The sequence below is a fragment of the Miniopterus natalensis genome, chromosome 2 (genome assembly GCF_054644295.1).
Source record: "Miniopterus natalensis isolate mMinNat1 chromosome 2, mMinNat1.hap1, whole genome shotgun sequence".
In the NCBI taxonomy this organism is placed as follows: domain Eukaryota; kingdom Metazoa; phylum Chordata; class Mammalia; order Chiroptera; family Miniopteridae; genus Miniopterus; species Miniopterus natalensis.
This window is the reverse complement of record NC_142082.1, coordinates 139,989,135-140,010,462: the sequence shown is the minus strand read 5'-3', so window position 1 is coordinate 140,010,462 and position 21,328 is coordinate 139,989,135. Positions and strand designations below refer to the sequence as shown.

The 21,328-nt window shown below is 47.7% G+C and overlaps 2 protein-coding genes across 3 annotated transcripts; both read left to right on the top strand.

The window, feature by feature from the left end:
- Positions 1–7,396: 7,396 nt before the first annotated feature.
- LOC148093848 (uncharacterized) lies at positions 7,397–11,042 on the top strand. Of its 2 annotated transcripts, none has more exons than XM_087813902.1 (2): positions 7,397–8,334; positions 10,702–11,042. In XM_087813902.1, the coding sequence occupies exon 1, from the start codon at positions 7,529–7,531 to the stop codon at positions 8,054–8,056; it is 528 nt and encodes a 175-aa protein (XP_087670028.1). In that variant the 5' UTR covers positions 7,397–7,528; the 3' UTR covers positions 8,057–8,334; positions 10,702–11,042. The 2 variants fall into 2 exon arrangements, with proteins under 2 accessions (XP_087670028.1, XP_087670029.1); XM_087813903.1 differs by having other exon boundaries at positions 10,018–11,042.
- A 2,710-nt stretch (positions 11,043–13,752) lies between these two features.
- On the top strand, positions 13,753–16,038 carry SLC61A1 (solute carrier family 61 member 1). Its single transcript, XM_016201121.2, has 2 exons — positions 13,753–13,845; positions 14,423–16,038. Exon 2 carries the CDS (start codon positions 14,441–14,443, stop codon positions 15,791–15,793), a length of 1,353 nt encoding a protein of 450 aa, XP_016056607.1. The 5' UTR covers positions 13,753–13,845; positions 14,423–14,440; the 3' UTR covers positions 15,794–16,038.
- Positions 16,039–21,328: the final 5,290 nt, after the last annotated feature.

Genomic DNA, 21,328 nt, shown 5'->3' with positions numbered 1-21,328 from the left:
CCTGCCTGCCTGCCTGCCTGCCTGCCTGCCTGCCTGGTAGATGTGCCACGAATGTGGTTGACTCGTGTGTGTGTGTGCGCGCGCGCGCTTACCCAGACTCAGTGTCAGTGTCTGATGGGGACGTTCTCTGACTTCATCATGACCACCACAGACTCTCAGCCCTAGAGTGGGAGGGAACCCAGAGTATCCGTCTCCATTCTACTGAGAACGGAGTAAGAGAAAAGAAGTCCAAGCTCTGCCTGGACTCCAAGCACTCCCACAGGGATTAAGGGTGGGAGTGAGAAAGTGTAGAAGGGGAGCAATAGCAGGGACTGGGCTGGGCTGGGCTGGGCTGGAGAGATGTACCCAGAGGACCTTCCCAACAACAATCCCGGGTGGCCAACAGGGGGGACATGGACTCTTTGTCACGTCACATTTTCCATACTGGAATTACTTTGCTCTGTCCTCACTGCCACTCTGGGGGCCAGGTTTCCTCCCTCCAGGGAAAGGTCACTTCTGGTAGCCAGAATCAGATGAAGGAGAGAGGAAAAGAAGGGGCATGCTGTGGTTATCTCTGGAGAACAGGATACACCAGTGGGGGTGCAGACAAGGCCCTCCCTTTCACTCCAGGGGTGGGAAGAGCTGGGAATAGGTACTCCAGGGTCCCGTCCCCAGGTGGTCTGGCTGCTGTTGACTTTGCTTGGTTACCTTGGGAGCAGCTCTGAGCAGTGTGGGAGGGGTGGGTGTCAGAGAGTTGGACCCAGACATCCTGGCTGGGGTGGGATGGTGCCCACCTGTGTGGCAGAGATCTTGCCAGGAGGCTGCAAAGTTAACCCCTCCTGCCCTGAGGGTGGCGGCTGGGGGAAAGAGTGTGGGCCCAGCTGTGGTTTGTGAATGTGGCCCTGATTCCCCTGCCCACTCCTGGCACATCTGTACTTGGTTTAAAGTGAATGAGTCTCCTGTCCTCATGAACCAGGCGAGGGCACCACTCCCTCCCTGGCCCCTGGCGGGTCATCCTGACACAGAACCAGGCACCACCCTCGTGAAAGAGGATCTCCCCTCTCTCAAATCTTTCCCTTCTCCTTCTTAGAGGGCTTCTGCCAAGAGCTCTGAGTTTGTACTGTTGGAGTAGTAGGTAGGGACAGAGAAGCTAAAACATGGGGCAAGCTATACTTGGAATAGTCTGGAAAGAGAAAGCAGGTCTACAATTACATCTGTCTTTACTCTCCTCTTTGTCCTGGTTTGTCAGTCTGCCCCGTCCTTGTCTCTAGTGAGTGTTTGTCCATCCGTCGGTCTTGGTAACTGTGACTCCACCCTTCTGACAGCCTCCTCTGTCCCTAGCCAAGTACCACAGCCAGGGGGCGATGCCCAAGAAGACCCGCCCTATGCCCCCCTTGGAATTGCCACGCCTCTGCCTCTGCCCCTCCCCAGGATCCAGTGGTCTGAGATCTGTCTGGTCTCTGCAGCAGTTTGGCAATCAACCCAAAAACCCTAGACAGGACTGGAGAACAAGGAAGAGGGGCATTGTGATGGGTTCAGATTCTTCTGTCTTGCAATGGAGCCAGTCTTCTATCCAGGGATTCCAGGAGGAGGCATGGGAAGAGGGCCTCCCACTCTGGAAACTGGTGGAGAGAGCTCCCCTTATTTCTTTTTCTCTTGGGTCATCCCTATTTCTAAGCTTTGTTCTGTTTGTCATGGCTCTATTTGGTCACCCTGGCAACTTAAAGAAATGGTATCTTGGGGGCCCTAGAACCAGGTTTCCTTTGCATCCTTCATCCCAAAGACCAGAAGGAGAGATGGTGAGAAGGAAAGGATCCAGACATCTGTCTCACCTGCCCTGACTTTGCTATATTGCCCCACCCCAAATGTTCACCCTCACCCCCTTCTTACCAGCATCAGGACACTGAATAGGTAATTTTCCCATGCCCAGTCTGGTGCCAGGGGGGTTGTCTTATGCCATGCTCAGAGGTGGCTAGCAGATGTCTGTGGGAGGTTGGAAGAGCTATGTTACAACCCCCAAGGACATCATTAAGTCATGAAAGTGCCATTGGGGCTTGGAGACCAGGGCACTCTGGGAGAGTGTGATGCAAACATGTTTTGTACAACACATGTCTTCTACTTTCCCTTTTTCCCCTCCTCTCCCACCTCCTCCCCTAGGCTTTCTCTGTGCCACCGCTGGTGCCTGCCCTGCCCCCTGTACTTGCTCAGTTCCACCCCTTGTACCAGGCCTATTCTGCTGCTTGCCAGTTTGTTGGCTCTCCTGGTGAATGAGTTTGTGTGTGGATGGCCCTTACCAACCTCAGTGCTGCCCAGATCTCAAATAGAATAAGGCCTTGATTTGGATTTAGAACTAGCCTAAACAACTCTAGAAATTTCTCCCCTAACACAAACCTTTCATGAATTCAACAAATCTTTATTAAGCATCCACTGTATGCTAAGCACTGTACTAGGCTGGAGGAATATCCAGGTATGGTCTCTGCCTTTGCAAACCCCTAGTCTGGGGAGGAGTGAGACATTAACCAAATAATCTGCAAAATTGCTAGTGATAACCAGCGTGAAGAGGCATAAGGTACTATGAGAATGGATAGTAGCAGGATTTTCCCTCAGCCAGGGAGATCAGGAAAGGCTTCTGGGAAAGAGTGAGGGGGACAGTGGAGAGAAGGGAGGGCAGCAGAAGAGTATGTGCAATGGCCCTGGAATTGGGATCCTGGCTCCCAGCGACCCTGCTCCCCCAGAAAGAAGAGGAACCCTCCATTCTTGCTCCCCACCTGGCTTTGGATATGCTGCAAATGAGGGATGGCCAAAGCACCTCCTAATGACCAAAGCAGGACCCTGGAACACCTTGGTGATCTTGCCCTGGAATGATTCCATGCATTCCTTCACCTCCTCCTCCAGAAAGGGAAACAGAGGCTCCAATAGGGAAAAAGAATCCATAGGCTTAGGCCTGAGATTATACACAGAACACAAGAAACACAGAAAGCACTGTACTAGGCCGGAGGAATATCAAGGTATATCCAGAAAACAAGGCCCCACGTGGCTGGCAAATTCTTCAGGGTGAGAATGCTTGTGTTTGCCCAGCTGGAGTCTCACCAGAGGCTCTTCTGAGCTGTTCTACCATGCACCCTGCTCGCCTCTCTGATCCAGCCCTGACCTGTCCTACTCCTGGAAGGAGGAGCACATCAGCCTCCACAGTTGCCTGGAGTGTGTGTGTGAGGTGAGTCCAGGTGTCTGCCAGTCACCATGTGGGTGGGGGCAACAGTCTGTTTTATACAGAACCTCCATCCCAGGGGTTAGGGAATTATCTCTTCTCTGCCTACTGGGGGCTTCCAGTTCCTCCTGCCCAGACCCCAAGGTTCCAAGTTTCTTCCTTTCTGAAGAAAAGGAATTGAGGGCCTCTTCAGAGAAAGAGCAGGCTTCTTTGTGGCTATGCCTCCTCTATAACTGGTAAAAAGGTCATGGGATCAATGGGGTTAAGTTCCACCCCTGCTCTAACCCACTTTCTTACTTGTGCCCACATCCCCTGGGGCCAGGGTATTGGGTGGGGCCAGTCTGGCACCCCTTCACCCACACCTGGTACTTCTCCTAGATGGAAATTCCCAGACCCTGGTGTCTTACCAACCTTGCCAGCTCCAACTGCCTGGGATTTGTTCAGCTTCAATCAGATCTCTCTATCTGCTAGCTCTTGACTAGACTACATCTCCATTATAGCCCCACGGGGCCCAAGGATGTGGGCCCACACTCTGGGGCCATCTTTGATGTTTGGCTGCTGCTTTCTAGTGGATTCTTTTGATGAAAAGGTGTGATGCTGGGGGAGGAGGTTGGGAAGCTATTCTTTGTTGAGCAACTAAATGTTCCAGCATTGTGCTAGGCATGTACATTACTCACTTAATCCATGCAGCAGTCCAGAGAGTTAGCAGTTATCATAACCATTTCATAAAAGAGGGAGCTGAGAACCAGAGAGGTTAAGTGGCTTATCTAGTTTCACACAACTAGGAAGTGGCAGAGCTAAGATGAGAACCCAGGTCTTAAGGATCCTGTGCTCTCTTCACCACAGCAGGCTTCCTCCTCTTCTGCAGCTGCCCTCCTCTTTGTGGGATGAGGGACTTGGGGGAATTCAGCTCAATCCAATTCAACAAATAGTTACTAAGCATCTGCTATATACCAGGCAATGATAGGTGCCAGAAATATAGGAAAGATCACTGTCCTCAAAGTCAGGTGGGAAAGATAGGTGTGTGGACTAGAAATATCTAACTTCAACATAATGATTTGAATGAGGTGGCATAGAGCAGAAAAAGAAGAGATACTTTTGTTTTCTCTTTCTGAAATGTTATGAACAGTGTACAGAATAAACTAGAGTAAAATAAATACCTATTCAATTCCTACCCAAGAAAGAGTATTTCCTATACCTCAGAAGCTCCCATGTCCCTTCCATAATTTCTTCCCTCCCCTAAGAAGTAACCACCATCCTGACTTTTGCAATCATTATTTCCTTCTTTTTCTTCATAGTTTTAGCACCTATGTATGCATCTCTAAGTAACATAGCTTAACTTTGTGATTTTTTAGGTTTATATAAATGGAATGATATTGTATTACTTTTTTGTGTCTTAATTATTTTGTTTGTGAGGTACACCCAATTTGTTGCATGTAACTGTCTTTTCATCATTGCATAATATTCAGTTGCATGAAAATACCACAACCTATTTATTCATTTCTTTTCAAATTTTCTATTACAGTTTACATTCAATATTATGTTAATTTCAGGTATATAACATAGAGATTAGACATTTATATAACTTACAAGTGATCTTCCTGAAAAGCCTAGTACCCGCCTGGCACTGTACACACTTATCACAATATTGTTGACTTTGTTGTACTTTACATGCCCATGACTATTTTGAAACTGCCAAATTGTACTTCTTAATCCCTTCATCTTTTTCACCCAGTCCCCCAACCCTGCTCCCATCTGGCAACCATCAGTCTGTTCTCTGTATCTATGAGTTTGTTTCTGTTTTGTTTATTAATTTATTTTTTCATTCCACATATAAGTGAAATCATATGGTATTTATCTTTCTCTATCTGACTTATTTCACTTAGCATAATACCCTCTAGATCCATCCATGTTGTCACAAATGGTAAGATTTCATTCCTTTTTATGGCCAAGTAATATTCCATTGCACATATGTACCAATCTTTTTTATCCAATCATTTATCAATGGACACATAGGTTGCTTTCATATCTTGGCTATAGTAATAAACATAGGAGTTCATATGTCTTTTCAAATTAGTGTTTTGTATTTCTTTGGGTAAATACCCAGAAGTGGAATGGCTGGGTCATATGGTAGTTCTATTTTTAATTTTTTGAGGAACCTCCCTACGTTTTCCGTAGTAGCACAGTTTATTTTTTTACTCTACTGTTGGTGGATGTTTGAGTTGTTTTCAGTTTGGTCTATCATAATGCCCAAACTGAAACATTTTTGTACAAGTCTCCCAGTAAATGCATGCAAGAGATTTTTGAACCCTGGACGGTGTGTCTCAGTTGGTTGAGCCATGTCCCATGCACCAAAAGGTCACAGGTTCGATTTCCAGTGAGGACACATGCCCCGGTTGCAGGTTTAGTCCCCAGTCGGGGTGTATACCAATCAATATTTCTCTTTCACATCAATGTTTCTCTCTCTCTCCTCTCCTTTCCTCTCTCTCTAAAAATTCAATAAAAACATATTTTTTAAGAAAGGACTTTTGAGGCTACAAATCTAAGAGTCAGGGTGTATGTACAGGCAATCTCAGTTTTATCAGGTAAGGCCAAACTTTTTTAAAAAATATATCTTTATTGATTTCAAAGAGAGGAAGGGAGAGGGGGGCAGAGAGAGAAACATCAATGATGAGAGCTGCCCCCTGCACATCCCTGACTGGGGATCAAGCCCGCAGCCCCGGCATGTGCCCTGACCAGTAATCGAACTACGACCTCCTGGATCCTAGGTCGATGCTCAACCGCTGAGCCATGCCCAGCTGGGCTGACCACCAAATTTTAGATTGCAATCTCCAGCACCTCTTATCCCCTTCTCAGCTTTGTATTTCTCCATAGCCCAGACAGACACCTGGGTTCCATTCAGCCTCAGGCAGCTCTCCCATGGTTGGCCAGGGCTTGACAGACTTTATCTCCCCCCAAACTCTTAAAAGCTGTCATACCTCACTATTTGGGGGCTGTCTAGCTGCCCCTTCTGATGAATCCACCTCTCTGAGTAACTTTTTATCACATCACCCTGTTTTTTTCATTGCCATTTGCATGCTCTGAAATAAGCTAATATATTTGTTTGTTTACCTGTTTGGTTGTTTTTTTAAAAAATATATCTTTATTGATTTCAGAGAGAGGAAGGGAGAGGGAGAGAGAGAAATAGAAACATCAATGATGAGAGAGTCACTGATCCGCTGCCTCCTGCAAGCCCCCTACTGGGGATTGAGCCCACAACCTGGACATGTGCCCTGACCAGGAATTGAACCACAATCTCCTGGATCCTCGGTCGATGCTCAACCGCTGAGCCATGCCAGCTGGATGACCTGTTTGGTTTTTTAAAAAATATCCATGTGTTTATTTATTGTATTGATGAGAGAGAGGGAGAGAGACATTGATGTGAGAGAGAAACATTGATCAGTTGCTTCCCGGACATGCCCCGGCTGGGGATCGAACCTGCAACCTGGGTATGTGCCCTGACAGAGAATTGAACCACCACCTTCTGGTGTACTGAATGGTGCTCTAACCAACTGAGCCACACCAGCCAGGACTACCTGTTTGGTTTGACTCTCTACCGAGCACCACCCCTCACTTTTAGGGGAGCTCCATAAGAAAGGAAACTTAGCTGTCTTATCCAGGCTGGTTGTCAGTCTCTCAGAGACAGCCAGGCATCCCCACACCTACACCTGGGACTCGCTCCTTCTAGAAACCCCCAGAACCCAGGCATCCTCCCTCTGCTGCCAGCTCCCATCAATATCTCTGGCTGAGTCTCAGAGCACTTCTGCTGCTGCTGCTTCCCTAAGTCTCCTCTGGGGAAAGTTTCCTGAAACAGCCATTCTGGTCATCAGGGCTGGAGAGTAATGGGCTGGGTTCCTTACCCAGGCAGGTGTCAGGTGCCTAGAGCTCAAGAACTACTTTTTGATTGAATAAAAGGGAAGACTTCAGAGACTATAGGACCTCACCAGGTGGAGAAAAGAGAAAAGGCACTCCAAACTGAAGGAACAGTTTGAACAAAAGACTGAAGGCATGAAAGTGCATGTCTGAAGAACATGTTCTGGTCTGGGGCAGCTAGAGGGTTTTCAGTGGAGAGGAGCGCTGTAGGAGAGCATTGCTGGGCAGGCCTGGAAGAAGAGGGCTGATTGGAGAGGTCTGAGCTCCCTGAAGGATCAGCAAGGATCAGCAGTGTCTTAGGTTTAATCCTGCTCCCCCTCCCTGCCCCTGCCCACCTCAGTCTGCCCCTCCAGTCTGCCCCTCCTACTCTACCCCTGCCCTCCTCTTTACCCAACCCCCAAACCCCGGCCTGGCAGATCCTGCAGCGGAATGGACTTCTCTCTGGGCCTGCGTTTGGGGCCTCGAAACAAGAAGGCCACCCACCAACAGCCTCCTGCACCCTCTGGGCACGGCCCGTCAGCTGCTTCTCCTTGCCCACCCTTTCCCCCCCCTGCCTGCCCCTGCCCCTGCCCCTGCCCCTGCCCTGCCTGTCCTGCTCCCACCTACCACTGCGCTGCCTATCCCTCTCCCACAGCGACCTGCCCCTCCTGTCCCGGCCGCCCTGGCCCACCCTGCACCTGCTCCTGCCCTCCCTGCCCTGCCTGTCCTCCCTCAGCTTGTCACCATAGCTTCTGTGTCCCATGCTCTGGTCCTCACTTCACCTACTGCCATCTCTCACCTTGTCCTATTTACCCTTGTTCCAGGAGCCGATCTGCCTGTCCCAGCTCCTGCTTGGGCTATAGTGACAACTGTGGCTGTGGCCGAGGGCCTTCCTGGGGGCCTCTAGGCTCCAGTGGCCACTGCAGCTGCTGCTTCAGGGGACAACGCACCTCTCGGGGGCACTGTCTGATAGTCTAGGTGGGCTGTTGCCCCCTAGAGAGACTGTCAGTCTTCCAGAGCACTTCTATAGCTGCTTCCTCAGGCAGGAGGCAGAAGCTCCGGGTGGACCCCTCACCCAGAAGTTACAGACAGCATGCTGCGCAAAGCCCCTGGCTTCCCCCTCAGTCCTGGGGGTGAGAACAAGCATCTGCTTTGAAGTTACTTTCTGGGCATGTTCCTGCTGGTTCCAGAAACTCTTCTTCTGCAACTTTTGAAATGGAAACTTATTCTCAGAGCCTCCTCCAAGAACCCTAAAGGTGAGCAAATTGGCCATTTCCCCTCCTCTTGTCAGCCTCCCATGGAGACCTTCCTTGGCTCCTCTGCAGTTCACATGGATAAGGTAGATTCTTCCTCTAGAGGTGGCAGGGGATCCTTTGTCCAGGGGCCATTTTTGCTCCTTGGACCTCCACCCATATCCCTAACTGACCCAAAAGTCTCTGGGCCCCTTACCTCTCATCTTGAGTCTGGCAAAGACGATCAGTGGCTCTTGGATCAGAAGAGGAGGCTGAGCAGAGGGTTTCTGGCTCCTCCCTTCCCTTGGATATCATGACATCATACATGGTCCTTTGCTTCTAGGAATCTGGCGCTCTCTGCCTGGATGTCTTTTCTTGCAAATCTCTGAGTGCTAGCCCAGCCTCATGACCTCAATCTTCCAGGATTAATCCCATCTGCAACATCTCTCCTCCTCTGGCATGGGGGTGAGGGAAGCTGGGAACCCTTGACTCAGGTTCCCAATGATCCCATCCACACATAGTCAGTCATAAGTCCCCCGTCCCTGGGGCTTTGAAGAAGCCACCATGAAGAAGATGGAAGTGAGAGACTGGGTATCTGCCCAGGACTGGATCCAAAGCTGAGAGTCCCTGAGACCCCTCCACATTTCTCAAAATCTGTGACACTAGGCTTCTTCTTCTTCTTTTTTTTTTTTTAATGTGCCCTTGGCCGGAATCAAGCCCAAGACCCTTTAGTCTGTGGGCCAATGCTCCAACTCCTGAGCCCAACTGGCTAGGGCTGTGACACTCAGTCTTCTCTTTCTCAGCCTCCTTCTCTAGGACCTTTTGTTTTTTCCTTTCTATCTCTCTTTATCCTTCAGTTTATCTTTCCTTCTATCTTTCTACATCACTCTCCATTTCTGTTTCCTTCTTTCTATCAATAAGACATTCTGCCTTCACCTAACTTGAGTCTTGACATGTGTTTTCCTTACTCTCTAGCTCTCTAATTCTCCCTCTATTTACCTTCTAATTTTAAATCTACTTAACTTACACATCTTTTTCTTTCCCCCTTTCCTGTCTCAATGTGTGTTTTCATGTCTATTTTCTTCCTTGGTCTTTCAGTCCACCTCACATCGCTCTGCTTGTCTGTCCTATTCTACTTCTGGGTGCATTTCATTCGTGATCTCTCATTTCTGTTTCCCTTTCTGTCTTTATCTCTCTTCCTGTGTTCTGTGTCTAGCTGTTTCTTCACTTCCTACCTCTCTTTCTGCCTCTCTCTCTCCCCCCCCACACCCCTCCTCCCTCCCTTCTTTTCTGGATCCTGCAGCTGCCTACACACCAAGCCTGTCACATGCCCATCTCATTGCTGTCCAAGGGCCAGGACACCAAGCCCTCTAGTATCTATCTGTCCCCCACACACTCCATGCCCTGAAGTGAGTGAGGGCTGGACACAGGTGCCAGAATAGAACCTCCTTCCCCTGCCCATTATCCAGGCCATCTACCCTTACTTAGGTCTAAGCTGAATTTTTTAAAAATGATGCTTCTCTGAACTTATTTTTCTGAAAATTGGCAATTTAAAAGAAAAAGGAATTAAGCATTTACTCTGCCTGTCCTGTATAAACTATACTTCAGGGTAGCCAAATAACTAAGTGGTGGAGAAAAGTTCTTATTTACACAAGAATTTCAGCTAAATGGAAGTAATATGGAATGAGAAAAATCACTATTTTGCAGCCCTTAATGAAATAATTGATTAAAGCAAGAATCTTCAATGGGTGGAACCAAAGATGATGGTTGATGGAAAAATTTACAATGGAGACATCAAGCTGTCACCACTTGAGGACCTGGTGAATCTTAGCATTACTAAAAGGGGCACAACCACACACTGTACACCCCCTGATGTGATGCAGCCTGAAGCACTCAGCTCCACCTATGAAGGACTCTTGCCAAACAAAAACACTGAACATAATTCTAATAAAAACTCTAGAGCTAACCTCCATTTAACAGGAAATACTAGGGATGGAAGAACAAATTAAATGATACATTGAGGAAGTAAGAAGATATATCCAGAATGTGGGACATTTTAAAGGAAATCTGACCCAATTTCTTCAACTAGTCAATGGCTGGGAGGAAAGGGTGAGAGGTGACATAACAAGACAACTGCCACATGGAACATGAGGACCTTGTTTGGTTCCTGATTTGTACAACCTAATTGTAAAAAGACATTTTCAGACAGTTGAGGACTGTCAATTATGGACTGGTTTTTATGATGCCAAGGAATCAGTGTTGATTTTTTAGATATAAAAATGGCTTTGGGGTCATGTAAAAAAAGTATTTTCTAGAGATGCATATGGAAGTATGGAGTGAAATGACATATATTAATTTTATTTTTTTAAAATATATCTTTATTGATTTCAGAGGAAAGAAGAGGAAGAGAGAGAAAGCTAGAAACATCAATGATGAGAAAGTCATTGATTGGCTGCTTAGCCCACAACCCGGGCATGTGCCCTGACCAGGAATCGAACCCCGATCTCCTGGATCCCAGGTCGACGCTCAACCGCTGAGCCACGCCCGGCCGGGTGACATATTTAATTTTAAACATTTCTGCAAATAAAAAAGGACGGAAAGAAAGGAGTAGAAGGAACAAAGTGACAAAATCAGTATTGTCAAATTAAGTATATAAAGGTTCACAGAACTATGCTCTCTGCCTTTGTGTATGTTTGAACATTTTTGTAATAAAAGTTTTGCTCCTCGGGTAAGCATGGTTCCTAGTAACTCCCAGAGCATCCTCCCCACCTGCCCTGAAAGACTTCCCTTGGGTGACTTCCCACACAGGCCCCAGCCCTCCTGCCCTCTACTGGAAGCCTGTACTAGAGATGGGTTCTGCTCACAGGCTGCCCTGTATCCCCCTCAGTCCTCTGCTGGCACATTCCTCATGTTTAGGACTTTCCCAGCTGTGCCTCACAGCTCTGAAGGGCCAGGAGAACCTTAAAGAATAAACATACTTTGAATAGTTCTTAATATAAACAAAAATAATCCAAAATAATGTAATCTTGCTTTAAACCTCTGTCATTGGCTTCTGAACAAAATGGCCTCAATCCTGGAAAACAGAAGGTAAGGAATGTAATGTCATCCTGTCCCATTCCCTGACTTCATTCAGGATGACCTCCACCCTCAAAGAAAAGACCATCAAGAATAGGGAGACTGGGTATCATGAATTCAAAGGGCTTCAGTCCAGCATTAGGATGGAGAGCATTTGGGTCAGTCATGCCCTCCCTCACTGAATGACCTTAGGTAAGTCATGATTTTTGAGTCTTAGTGTTTCTAGATGAATGCATGGGAACCACTACTCCTTTCTACTCTGTAGAACTTTGTCAGTTAGGAATGAAGGCACTTTGGAGCTAGAATATAAATCTCAGCTGTTTCCTTTATCATAAGAATTTCTTGAGATGTTATCCCAGACCTTTCCACCCTCTATGCTTGCTCCAAACTTTATTTTTTTATTGATTATATTTTTGAGAAAGATCAAGATCGATTTGTTGTTGTACTTATTTATGCATTCGTTGGTTGATTCTTGTATGTGCCCTGACAAGGGATCAAACCCTCTACCTTGGCATATTGGGATGACTCTCTAACTAGCTGAGCTGCCCAGCCAGGGCATAGGCCAGCACTTTTTTAAAAAATATGTTTTTACTGATTTTTTTTTTTTAAATATGTCTTTATTGGTTTCAGAGAGAGGAAGGAAGAGAGGGAGAGAGAGGTAGGAACATCAATGATGAGTCATTGATCAGCTGCCTCCTGCAAGCCCCCTAATGGGGATCAAGCCTGCAACCTGGGCATGTCCCCTGAGGGGGAATCAACCCTTGATCTCCTGGATCATAGGTTGATGCTCCACCGCTTAGCCATGCTGGTTGGGCTTTACTGATTTTTTAGAGAGAAGAAGAGAGAGAGGGAGGGAGAGAAATATCAATGCGAGAGATTGGTTGCCTCCTGTATGCACCCCAACTGGGGACTGAACCTGAAACCTGGGCATGCGCCCTGACTGGGAATTGAACTGGCGACCTTTTGGTGCATGGGTTGACGCTCCAACCGAGCCACACTGGCCAGGGCAGACCAGTACTTTTTAGAGTAATTTACATGGACTAGCTTATTCATTTATTCATCAAATATTTATTAAATTTTTAAAAATGTACCAGTAACTGTTTTAAGTATTGGAAATACAAGTGAACAAAGCAGATAAAAATCTGTAGGGAGAAGAGATAGTAAATAAATGAACAAGTAAAAATATATGGTATGCCCGATGGTGTTAAGTGCTACGGAGAATAGCAAAGGATAATGGAGTTAGAAGGAAAGCAGGTAGATTACTGTGGCTGAGGTGGTGGTGTTGCTATTTTAAACAGGATGGCCAAGGAAAGCCTCTCTGATAAAGTGACATTTGAACAGAGAACTGGAGCTCTGAGGGAGGGAACCATGCGAATATCTGGGAGAACAGGAACCTTACAGGGTACAATGTGCAAGGGCCCTAGTGGCAGCCAGTATAGACAGAGTAGGAATAGGATGGAGAATGGTAAGAGATGAGGTCAAAGAAGTAGCAGGAAACAGGACAGAGGGATTTGTAGGCCACTATAAAGATTTCGGTTTTTTCTTAGTGAGATGAGAAGCCACTGGAGGGTCTCGCTCGAGGTCATACTAAAGTGTAAGAGAAGTTCAGGAACTTTTGCAAGGTAACACAGTTGGTAAGTGGCAGGAGGTGAAGTTCTTAACCCTATGCCGCTGCTGAACTTTAGCCTTTTTATTTGGGCACTGCTCTCTTTTGACTTCAGATGAAGAAATTGGGACACTGAGAAGTTATGTGGCTTGCCCGAGGCCAGACAGCTGGTAAGCGACAGGGTGGGATTTGAGCCTCGGTCGGTCCGCAGCCTGAGTCCAAGTCTTTTACGCCACACTGCCTCCCTCAGGTGCCTGGGCTCTATTGACTTCTGGCCTAGAGGTTACTACAACTGACTTCTGGCCTAGAGGTCACTGCAATGAGAGAGGAGAGAAAAGAAGAACCCGTCTCGGCTCAGGGTAGCGGTGTTCCCTGGGAAGCTCCAGCCCCCGTCCTGCGGGATTGCGGGCATTTCCCGGGGCACAGCCGCGCTCTCCAACCTATAGCACGGAGAGAGATTAAATGGGCCTTTATTTCGGGGTGGCTCGCAGGTATTCGGGCGTCAAGGAAGCGGGTGTCACAGGAGGCCAGCGGACAAGGCCGGACGAAAACAGTGACCTTCCGCGCCTCTAGTCGTCCCCACCCCACCCCCCGCGGGCGACCCGAGTTCGGCAGCGCGTGGCTAGGGGCTGGGAGGCGGAGCACGGGCGGGGCTTGAGCCCCGCGCCCCCGTCACGTGATGAGACCATCATGGCGGCGACCGGAGGCCTACCAGGCTCCCGGAAGCAGGCTGCGAGGGGCGGGCGCGCTGCTGGAACCCGAGCCGGAGCCGGAGCCGGAGGTAGAACGGGCCGGGCGGCCGGGCGGCCTGGAGCCGCACGTGTCCGGAGCGTCCCCGCAGACCGGGGCAGCAGGTGAGGCGGGGTATAGGTGAGGCGCGAGCGGGTGTGGCGGCGCTGGGCGCGGGCTAGGGGGCGCAAGGGGGTGCCCGTGACCTCGAGGATGGAGAATCTGAGACGCAAGCTCATCACCCTGAAGCAGCTCTAGAGGCCCGCTCCAGCGGGAGAGAGGATCGGGACAAGACGAGACGTCTCATTGAGGGCAAAAACGGGGTCCCCAGAGAGGATGGGAAGTAATAGAAGGAAGTATGCAGAAGCTGTTGTGGAAGAGGGCAGCAGCCCCTTAAGGGGCTGGGATTATTGAAGTGACTTCTTTGCTGTGGCTGGCAAGGGTGGGGCGAGTGCTCAGTCTTCTCCGCTCTCCTCTTACCCCTCCCTGCCCCACTGTGTCCTAGGAGACCGCTCTGGCCGAGCACTCCTCCCACCCACCCAACTGGTCCCTCCGGTCTGAGCTCTGGGGGAGTGGAGTTGAGGGGTGGGGAAGTGCAGTTGGCAGGGGATAGGGTGGAGTTGCCTTCTGCTTAGACACCCAGCCCCTTGACAGTGCTGCCTGGGCAATGGATGTGACTCTGAAACCCCCATCTTTCCCCAGGTCGTCCGGGGGCCCACCATGCTGGTGACTGCCTACCTTGTCTTTGTGGTCCTCCTGGCCTCCTGCCTGGGGTTGGAGCTGTCAAGATGCCGGGCTAAGCCCCCAGGAAGGGCCTGCAGCAATCCATCCTTCCTTCGGTTTCAACTGGACTTTTATCAGGTCTACTTCCTGGCCCTGGCAGCCGACTGGCTTCAGGCCCCCTACCTCTATAAACTCTATCAGCATTACCACTTCCTGGAGGGTCAAATTGCCATTCTCTATGTCTGTGGCCTTGCCTCCACAGTCCTCTTTGGACTGGTGGCCTCCTCCCTTGTGGATTGGCTGGGTCGAAAGAAGTCTTGTGTCCTCTTCTCCCTTACTTACTCTCTCTGCTGCTTAACCAAACTCTCTCGGGACTACTTTGTGTTGCTAGTCGGCAGAGCACTTGGTGGGCTGTCCACCGCCCTGCTCTTCTCTGCCTTCGAGGCTTGGTACATCCATGAGCACTTAGAGCGGCATGACTTCCCTGCAGAATGGATTCCAGCTACCTTTGCCCGAGCTGCCTTCTGGAACCATGTACTGGCTGTAGTGGCAGGTGTGGCAGCTGAGGCTGTGGCCTGCTGGATGGGACTGGGGCCTGTAGCGCCCTTTGTGGCTGCCATTCCTCTTTTGGCTCTGGCCGGGGCCTTGGCCCTTCACAATTGGGGAGAGAACTATGATCGGCAGCGTGCCTTCTCAAGGACCTGTGCTGGGGGCCTGCGCTGCCTCCTGTCGGACCGCCGTGTGCTGCTGCTAGGTACCATACAGGCCCTGTTTGAGAGTGTCATCTTCATCTTTGTCTTCCTCTGGACACCTGTGCTGGACCCACATGGGGCCCCACTGGGCATCATCTTCTCCAGCTTCATGGCAGCCAGCCTACTCGGCTCTTCCTTGTATCGCATCGCTACCTCGAAGAGGTACCACCTTCAGCCTATGCATCTACTCTCCCTTGCTGTCCTGATCGTCGTCTTCTCCCTCTTCATGCTGACTTTCTCCACCAGTCCAGGCCAGGAGAGTCCAGTGGAGTCCTTCATAGCCTTCCTACTTATCGAATTGGCCTGTGGGCTATACTTTCCCAGCATGAGCTTCCTGCGGAGAAAGGTGATCCCTGAGACAGAGCAAGCTGGTGTACTCAACTGGTTCCGGGTGCCCCTGCACTTACTGGCCTGCCTGGGGCTCCTAGTCCTTCATGACAGTGATCGCAAAACAGGCACTCGGAACATGTTCAGCATCTGCTCCGCTGTCATGGTGATGGCTCTGCTGGCCGTGGTGGGGCTCTTCACCGTGGTAAGGCATGATGCTGAACTGCGGGTGTCCTCACCCACTGGGGAGCCCTATGCCCCTGAGCTCTAACCCTGTTCCAGGACAAGGGGGCTGGGACAGACTCTTGAATTCCACCTCTCTATGGTTGTACATATCTCTCTTTGACTGACTTTGTGACTATCTGGCCCTCAGCCGGTCCATGGGGCCTTTCCTGCCAGTGCTTGGGGTTGGGGAGCACATGGGGGTGATAGCCTGGAAAGAAGATGCCAAAAATTGCCTCTGTGTTACTCCCTTTCCCCTTTCAATTTAAAAATAAACACTTCACTGATCATTGATTTGATTTACTCATCCTGACCTGTACCCACCTTAGTAGTTTTTGGTGGAAGGGCAGCTGGAGGTTTTGAGGATAGAGGTGGGGTTATCAGCAGAATGTTTGTATTTCTAGCCTAAGACCGTATCCAGCTTAAACTGAAAGTTGTGGAATTTTCTGCCAGCAGAAATGGGTGGGAAATGCCTGAGGCTCCTAGGTCCTCCATATCTTGTTAGCCTAGGGACAGGCATCCTCCCCAGTTGCCAGGCAAAACCCTTGCTCCACATCCAGGGTGAGATCATCTCTGGAGTATGTGGGGTGAATGCCCAAGCCACTGAGCAAAGATTCCAGGGGCTTAGGCTGCTTCTATGACCACCCCCCTTTGGGGCAAATTCAGGGCCTTTCTACAGGAAGAAGCTTGAAGCTCAGCACATGCATGCTACCTGCTTTCTGCCTGTGGCTGTGAAGACACTATCTGTCCAGTATCACCTGGATCCACTAGATCTTGTGTCTTTGCATGAAACCTAAGTGAAGGATTGCCAAGGGGAGAGAGCAGTGAATGGCTGAGGGACTGAGACATCTTGTCTGTACCTGACTCTTCCCCACCCAGACTGAGTGAGCGTGAGGGAGCCATCAGGGCAGGAAAGGGTTCCAGTGGGAACACAGGTTCTGTGGGCTCCTCCCTGCCTCACCTCTGATAGTATCTGCTTTTACTCCTCCCACCAACACCTGGGCTTCTCAGGGGAAGCAGAGCCAACTTTTAGAAGGGTGGGGATGGAGGGAGAGTAGGCTCAAGGGTGTGTCCTGGAATGTGCTTGAGATGGGCATGGGAGACCCACCTGTTCTGGAAAGGAATTGAGGACCTTTCCCTGGGTCCCAGACTACTTCCCAGGCAAGAAGATGCAAGATGTTCCAAGACCTGCAAGTTCCAACCTGTGTGGAGAGAGAACATCAGCTGGTGCTGGAGGAATGCAGTGTGGATGGTCTTCTGCAGGGTGAGGCTGAGGGGGAGGAATGAGTGGTGGTCTCAGGTCCCTGCCCAGAGCAGATGAAAAACACATGTTCCCCTACCCAGGCTGTAGGGAATAGAAGTTGAGGTTAAGTATGGAAAAACATACCTTTACCTACCCCATCTTGAGGCTAAGACAGAGTCTGTAGCAATAACTCCACATCGTCTTTCTAGCCCTGCTGAGCTGGACCTAGATATATTTTATAGTTATTTGTAGACTTTCTGTATCTCTTTACCATACTATGATCTCCTTGAGGATAAGAGGAAATTGTGTATTATTTGCCTTTGTCTCCCTGTATATGTACACAAGTGGGTGCTTTGTTCATAGCTGTGCTCAGTAAATGTCTGGAGAGGAGATAGGCACCTCTCACCTGGCTTTTCAAGAGCTGCCCTTTTGGCAGCTATTAGACTGGAATCTAGAGCCTACTTAATGATTTGTTGTTTTTGGATGACAGTAATTATTTACCGGTATAGGTATGAGGGGCCAACATTGCTAAGTGATAAGGAAATTGGAGGGTAGAGGAGACAGACTAATGAGGTTCCTTTAACTTTGTTCCTGCTGAGCTTTCTTCAAAGGGGCTGGTGACATGGAGTTGGGATGGTTCTTTCCTGTCAGAATCACAGGGTGTTAAAGAGCTCGAAGGCATCTTAAGAGATTGTCCATTTGGCCTTAAATATATTTTTTATGAGCACCAACTATATGCCATGCATTGTATTACTAGAGGCTAGTGACTTTTTTTTTTTTTTTTTTACCCAAAAGGAAACTCCCCTTAAAGAAAGGATATGGCCCTGGCTGGGTTGGTTGAGCACTGTCCTGTGCACCAAAGGGTAGTCGGTTCGATTCCTGGTCAGGGCACATGTCCGAGTTGCGGGTTCAGTCTCTGGTCAGGGTGCATGCTGGAGGAAACTGATCGATGTTTCTCTCTCACATCGATGTTTCTCTCTCTTCTTCCTCTCTCTCTAAAATCAATTTAAAAATATTTTTTTAAAAGCAAGAATATGTAGCAGGGAGGATAAATAGTAATGGGAAAAAATAATTAAAGAAAGGATATGTAGAAAGTGAATGGTAAAGCCAAAGCTAAACCTTGCCTTTTGCTACCTGCCTAGTATCCCTCCTACGACATATACTTCCCTGTGTTCCCTGGGCCTTTACCTACTTGCCTTTCCCTCTCTAGCCTTGTTCCCTCATCCCATATGCTGTCCCTAAAGAAGGACAAGAGAATGGGAGAGTTTAGCCTTGGCTATCTGGTCCACTTTTGGGTATATGCCCATATGGGTCAAATGAAGGATTGGTTCAGCAGGTGCGCAATGCCTGCAAAATGGTGCTCATAATGCTCTGCTGAGAGGCAGCATAGGGAACTAGTTAATAGCATGGAGCCAGAGCCCTACAACCTGGGTTCAGATTTGACCCTCCGTTTCCTATAAAATGGGGATGATAGTATCATTTTTACCCCATAGTGCTCTTATGAAATTAAAAACATTACTATATTTAAGTGCTTAGAATAGTACTTAATCCACAATGTAAGCACTACATAATGTTTGCTTTTATATTTTATTTTTTAACTTTTTCAATCCAGCTAAACCCATCCAGATTTGGGTGTGAGAATGAGTGGATGGGGCTATAAAATGGAGTGAACAACTTTCCAACGCATCCCAGTGGTTGGCTGATTCTCAGCAATGTTTATCCTTGATCCTGGTCCAGAGAGAAGTATCCAGCTTTCTGAACAGCCTTCTACTTTGGGGCACATGAGCAGCTGAGTAGAATGTTAGTATGTTCCACTTGAACTCATTTCCTCTTCAAGTGGGAAGGTCATTTTGGTGTCAGACTTGATACACACCACCAACTTTCACTAAGAGGCTCCTGATTTTCTGACTTTCCATCCAGCTGGACACATGATTATTTGATTTGGAGCTTTTAAATGATCCTGAGGAGAGCAGAAACATCACAAGGAACCAGGAGCCAATGGACAAGAGACAGAAGGATTGGGCATGAGGACTGTACTGAGTTCTGAAGCTTGGAGAATGACCTCTTCCTGGAAATTCAGTCCTTGCTCAGGGAGGGAAGGGGATTACCCAGCTAATGGCCATGGCCCTTTGGCTGGGTCTAGGTTCCATTCCTCCTCTTTCTCCCCCAATCCCAATCCTGAAGTTCTCCCTGTCCCTTTTATTATTTTTTGCTACCACTTCCCCATAGAACCACAGCACAGAATTATAAAACAAGTGTGTCATGCTTGGGATCAGAGCTAATGTTATAAAAACACTTCACATTTGTTTTAAGGTGTGTTTTTACAATAAATTTATATGGGCTCATTGTAAAATAGTCTAATGCAAATACAGAAATACATATTTAATATGAATATGTGAATGTAAATCTGTTTACATAATGTTATTAAAATACATATATTGACATAAATATATTACAAATGTAAATACATACAGAAATATAAAATGTAAAAAATGACAGACTCCCTTAATCCCGCTTTTCATACCATTGTTAAATGCTCTGGTTTAATATTAGTGTTTTGGGCTTTTTTAAAATAAAATTCGCCCGGCTGGCCATGGCTAAGAGGTTGAGCGTCGGCCTAGGATCCAGGAGATCGCGGTTCGATTCCCAGTCAGGGCACATGCCTGGGTTGCAGGCTCAATCCCCAGCGGGGGGCCTGAAGGAGGAAGCTGATCAATGACTCTCTCATCATTGATGTTCTATCTTTCCCTCTCTCTTCCTCTCTCTGAAATCAATAAAGATATATATTTTAAATAAAATAAAATTTGAATTATATCATTCATACTGTTCCATAACTTGTTTGTTTTTTTTATATATTAGGTATATCTTACTTTTCTCTTTAAAACAATTAAAATCCACAGGAAGACTATAACAGTCACTCGTGTATCTCTGACATGTTTATGTTAGTACATATAAGACATATTTTTTTAATGGCTGCAAAGCATTGTTAGGGCCTTTGAAAAGCATTTCAAGGCTATTCTGCTTGAGACTGGCAAAACCCTTGGGAGGTAGTGAGGCCACTTCACAGATTAGTAATAAACTGAGCTGGGACTAGAACCCAGTTCCTCTGTCCAGGCTCAAGAATTATGTGACTCAAGTTCAAATTGGTCAGCATTTATTGATCTCCCGATACTTACAGAATTTCCTACTTCTTGAAAGTAGAAGAGGAATAAAAAAGGATAATTTCTCTGCCCTTGAGGAAGTTAGAATCAAATATAATACATAGGAAAAAAGTCCTAGAACACTTGCTATACAACATATAAATGAGCTCTGGTTGCTAAGGTGTAAGCCAGAGAAACTGAATACTGAGAAAATTGATGTTTCATTGATCATTTATGAACTCTCTGCTGGGTCCCTTACTGTCTGAGATATATGTGTATAATGTCTATAACACACAGCACCTGCATTAATTTTAGCATTCCAATGCTGAGAATCCTTGGAGAAGTCTTAGTTCTTGTTTGTTTAAATAGTCTTCCCTGCTAGATTTTTTTTTTTTTTAACCCTCACCCAAGGATATTTTTTCCATTGCTTTTCAGAGAGAGTGGAAGGGAGAGAGAGAAAAAGAGAAACATCTGTACCTGACTGGGACAGGGCATTGAGCCTGCAACTGAGGTACCCTTGGTAGGAATCAAACCTGGGATCCTTCCATCCACAGGCCAATGCTCTAACTACTAAGTCAAACTGGCTAGGCTCTACTAGATTCTTAGCTCTTAAAAGAAGTTGATGGTGATGAAGAAAGATGATGACAGAGAAGGATCAGTTATTCAATAGGATTCATCAGGAAAAAACTAACTTCGAAGACTAGAGTTTTGGGGTTTTGTTTGTTTTAATATGTCTATTGATTTCAGAGAGGAAGGGAGAGGGGGAGAGATGGAAACATCAATGATGAGAGTTATTGATTGGCTGCCTCCTGCACGCCCCCTACTGGGGACGGAGCCCACACCCCGGGCATGTGCCCTGACTAGGAATCAAACCGTGATATCCTGGATGCTCAACTGCGGAGCCACTGCCGCGGGGCAAGACTAGAGTTTTGAATTAAATTCTTTGGTGGAGGAAGGAAAGAAAAGCAGAGCCAATTGAATCTGTATGTTTGGAGAAGTAGTTAGTACTTACCAAACATGTCATTAAAAACTATGAAATATCCAGGTGAATGAATTTATGTAGCTCTCGACATTCACAAGCCCCATTCCACTCTCCTCCCCTCCATCCCCCATCAAGGAGCGCTAGATCCTATATCTTCCTCATACAACCCAACTGATGGAAGGAGCAAAGCTGGAAGGCAGAGAGCGAGCTGGAAGCCAC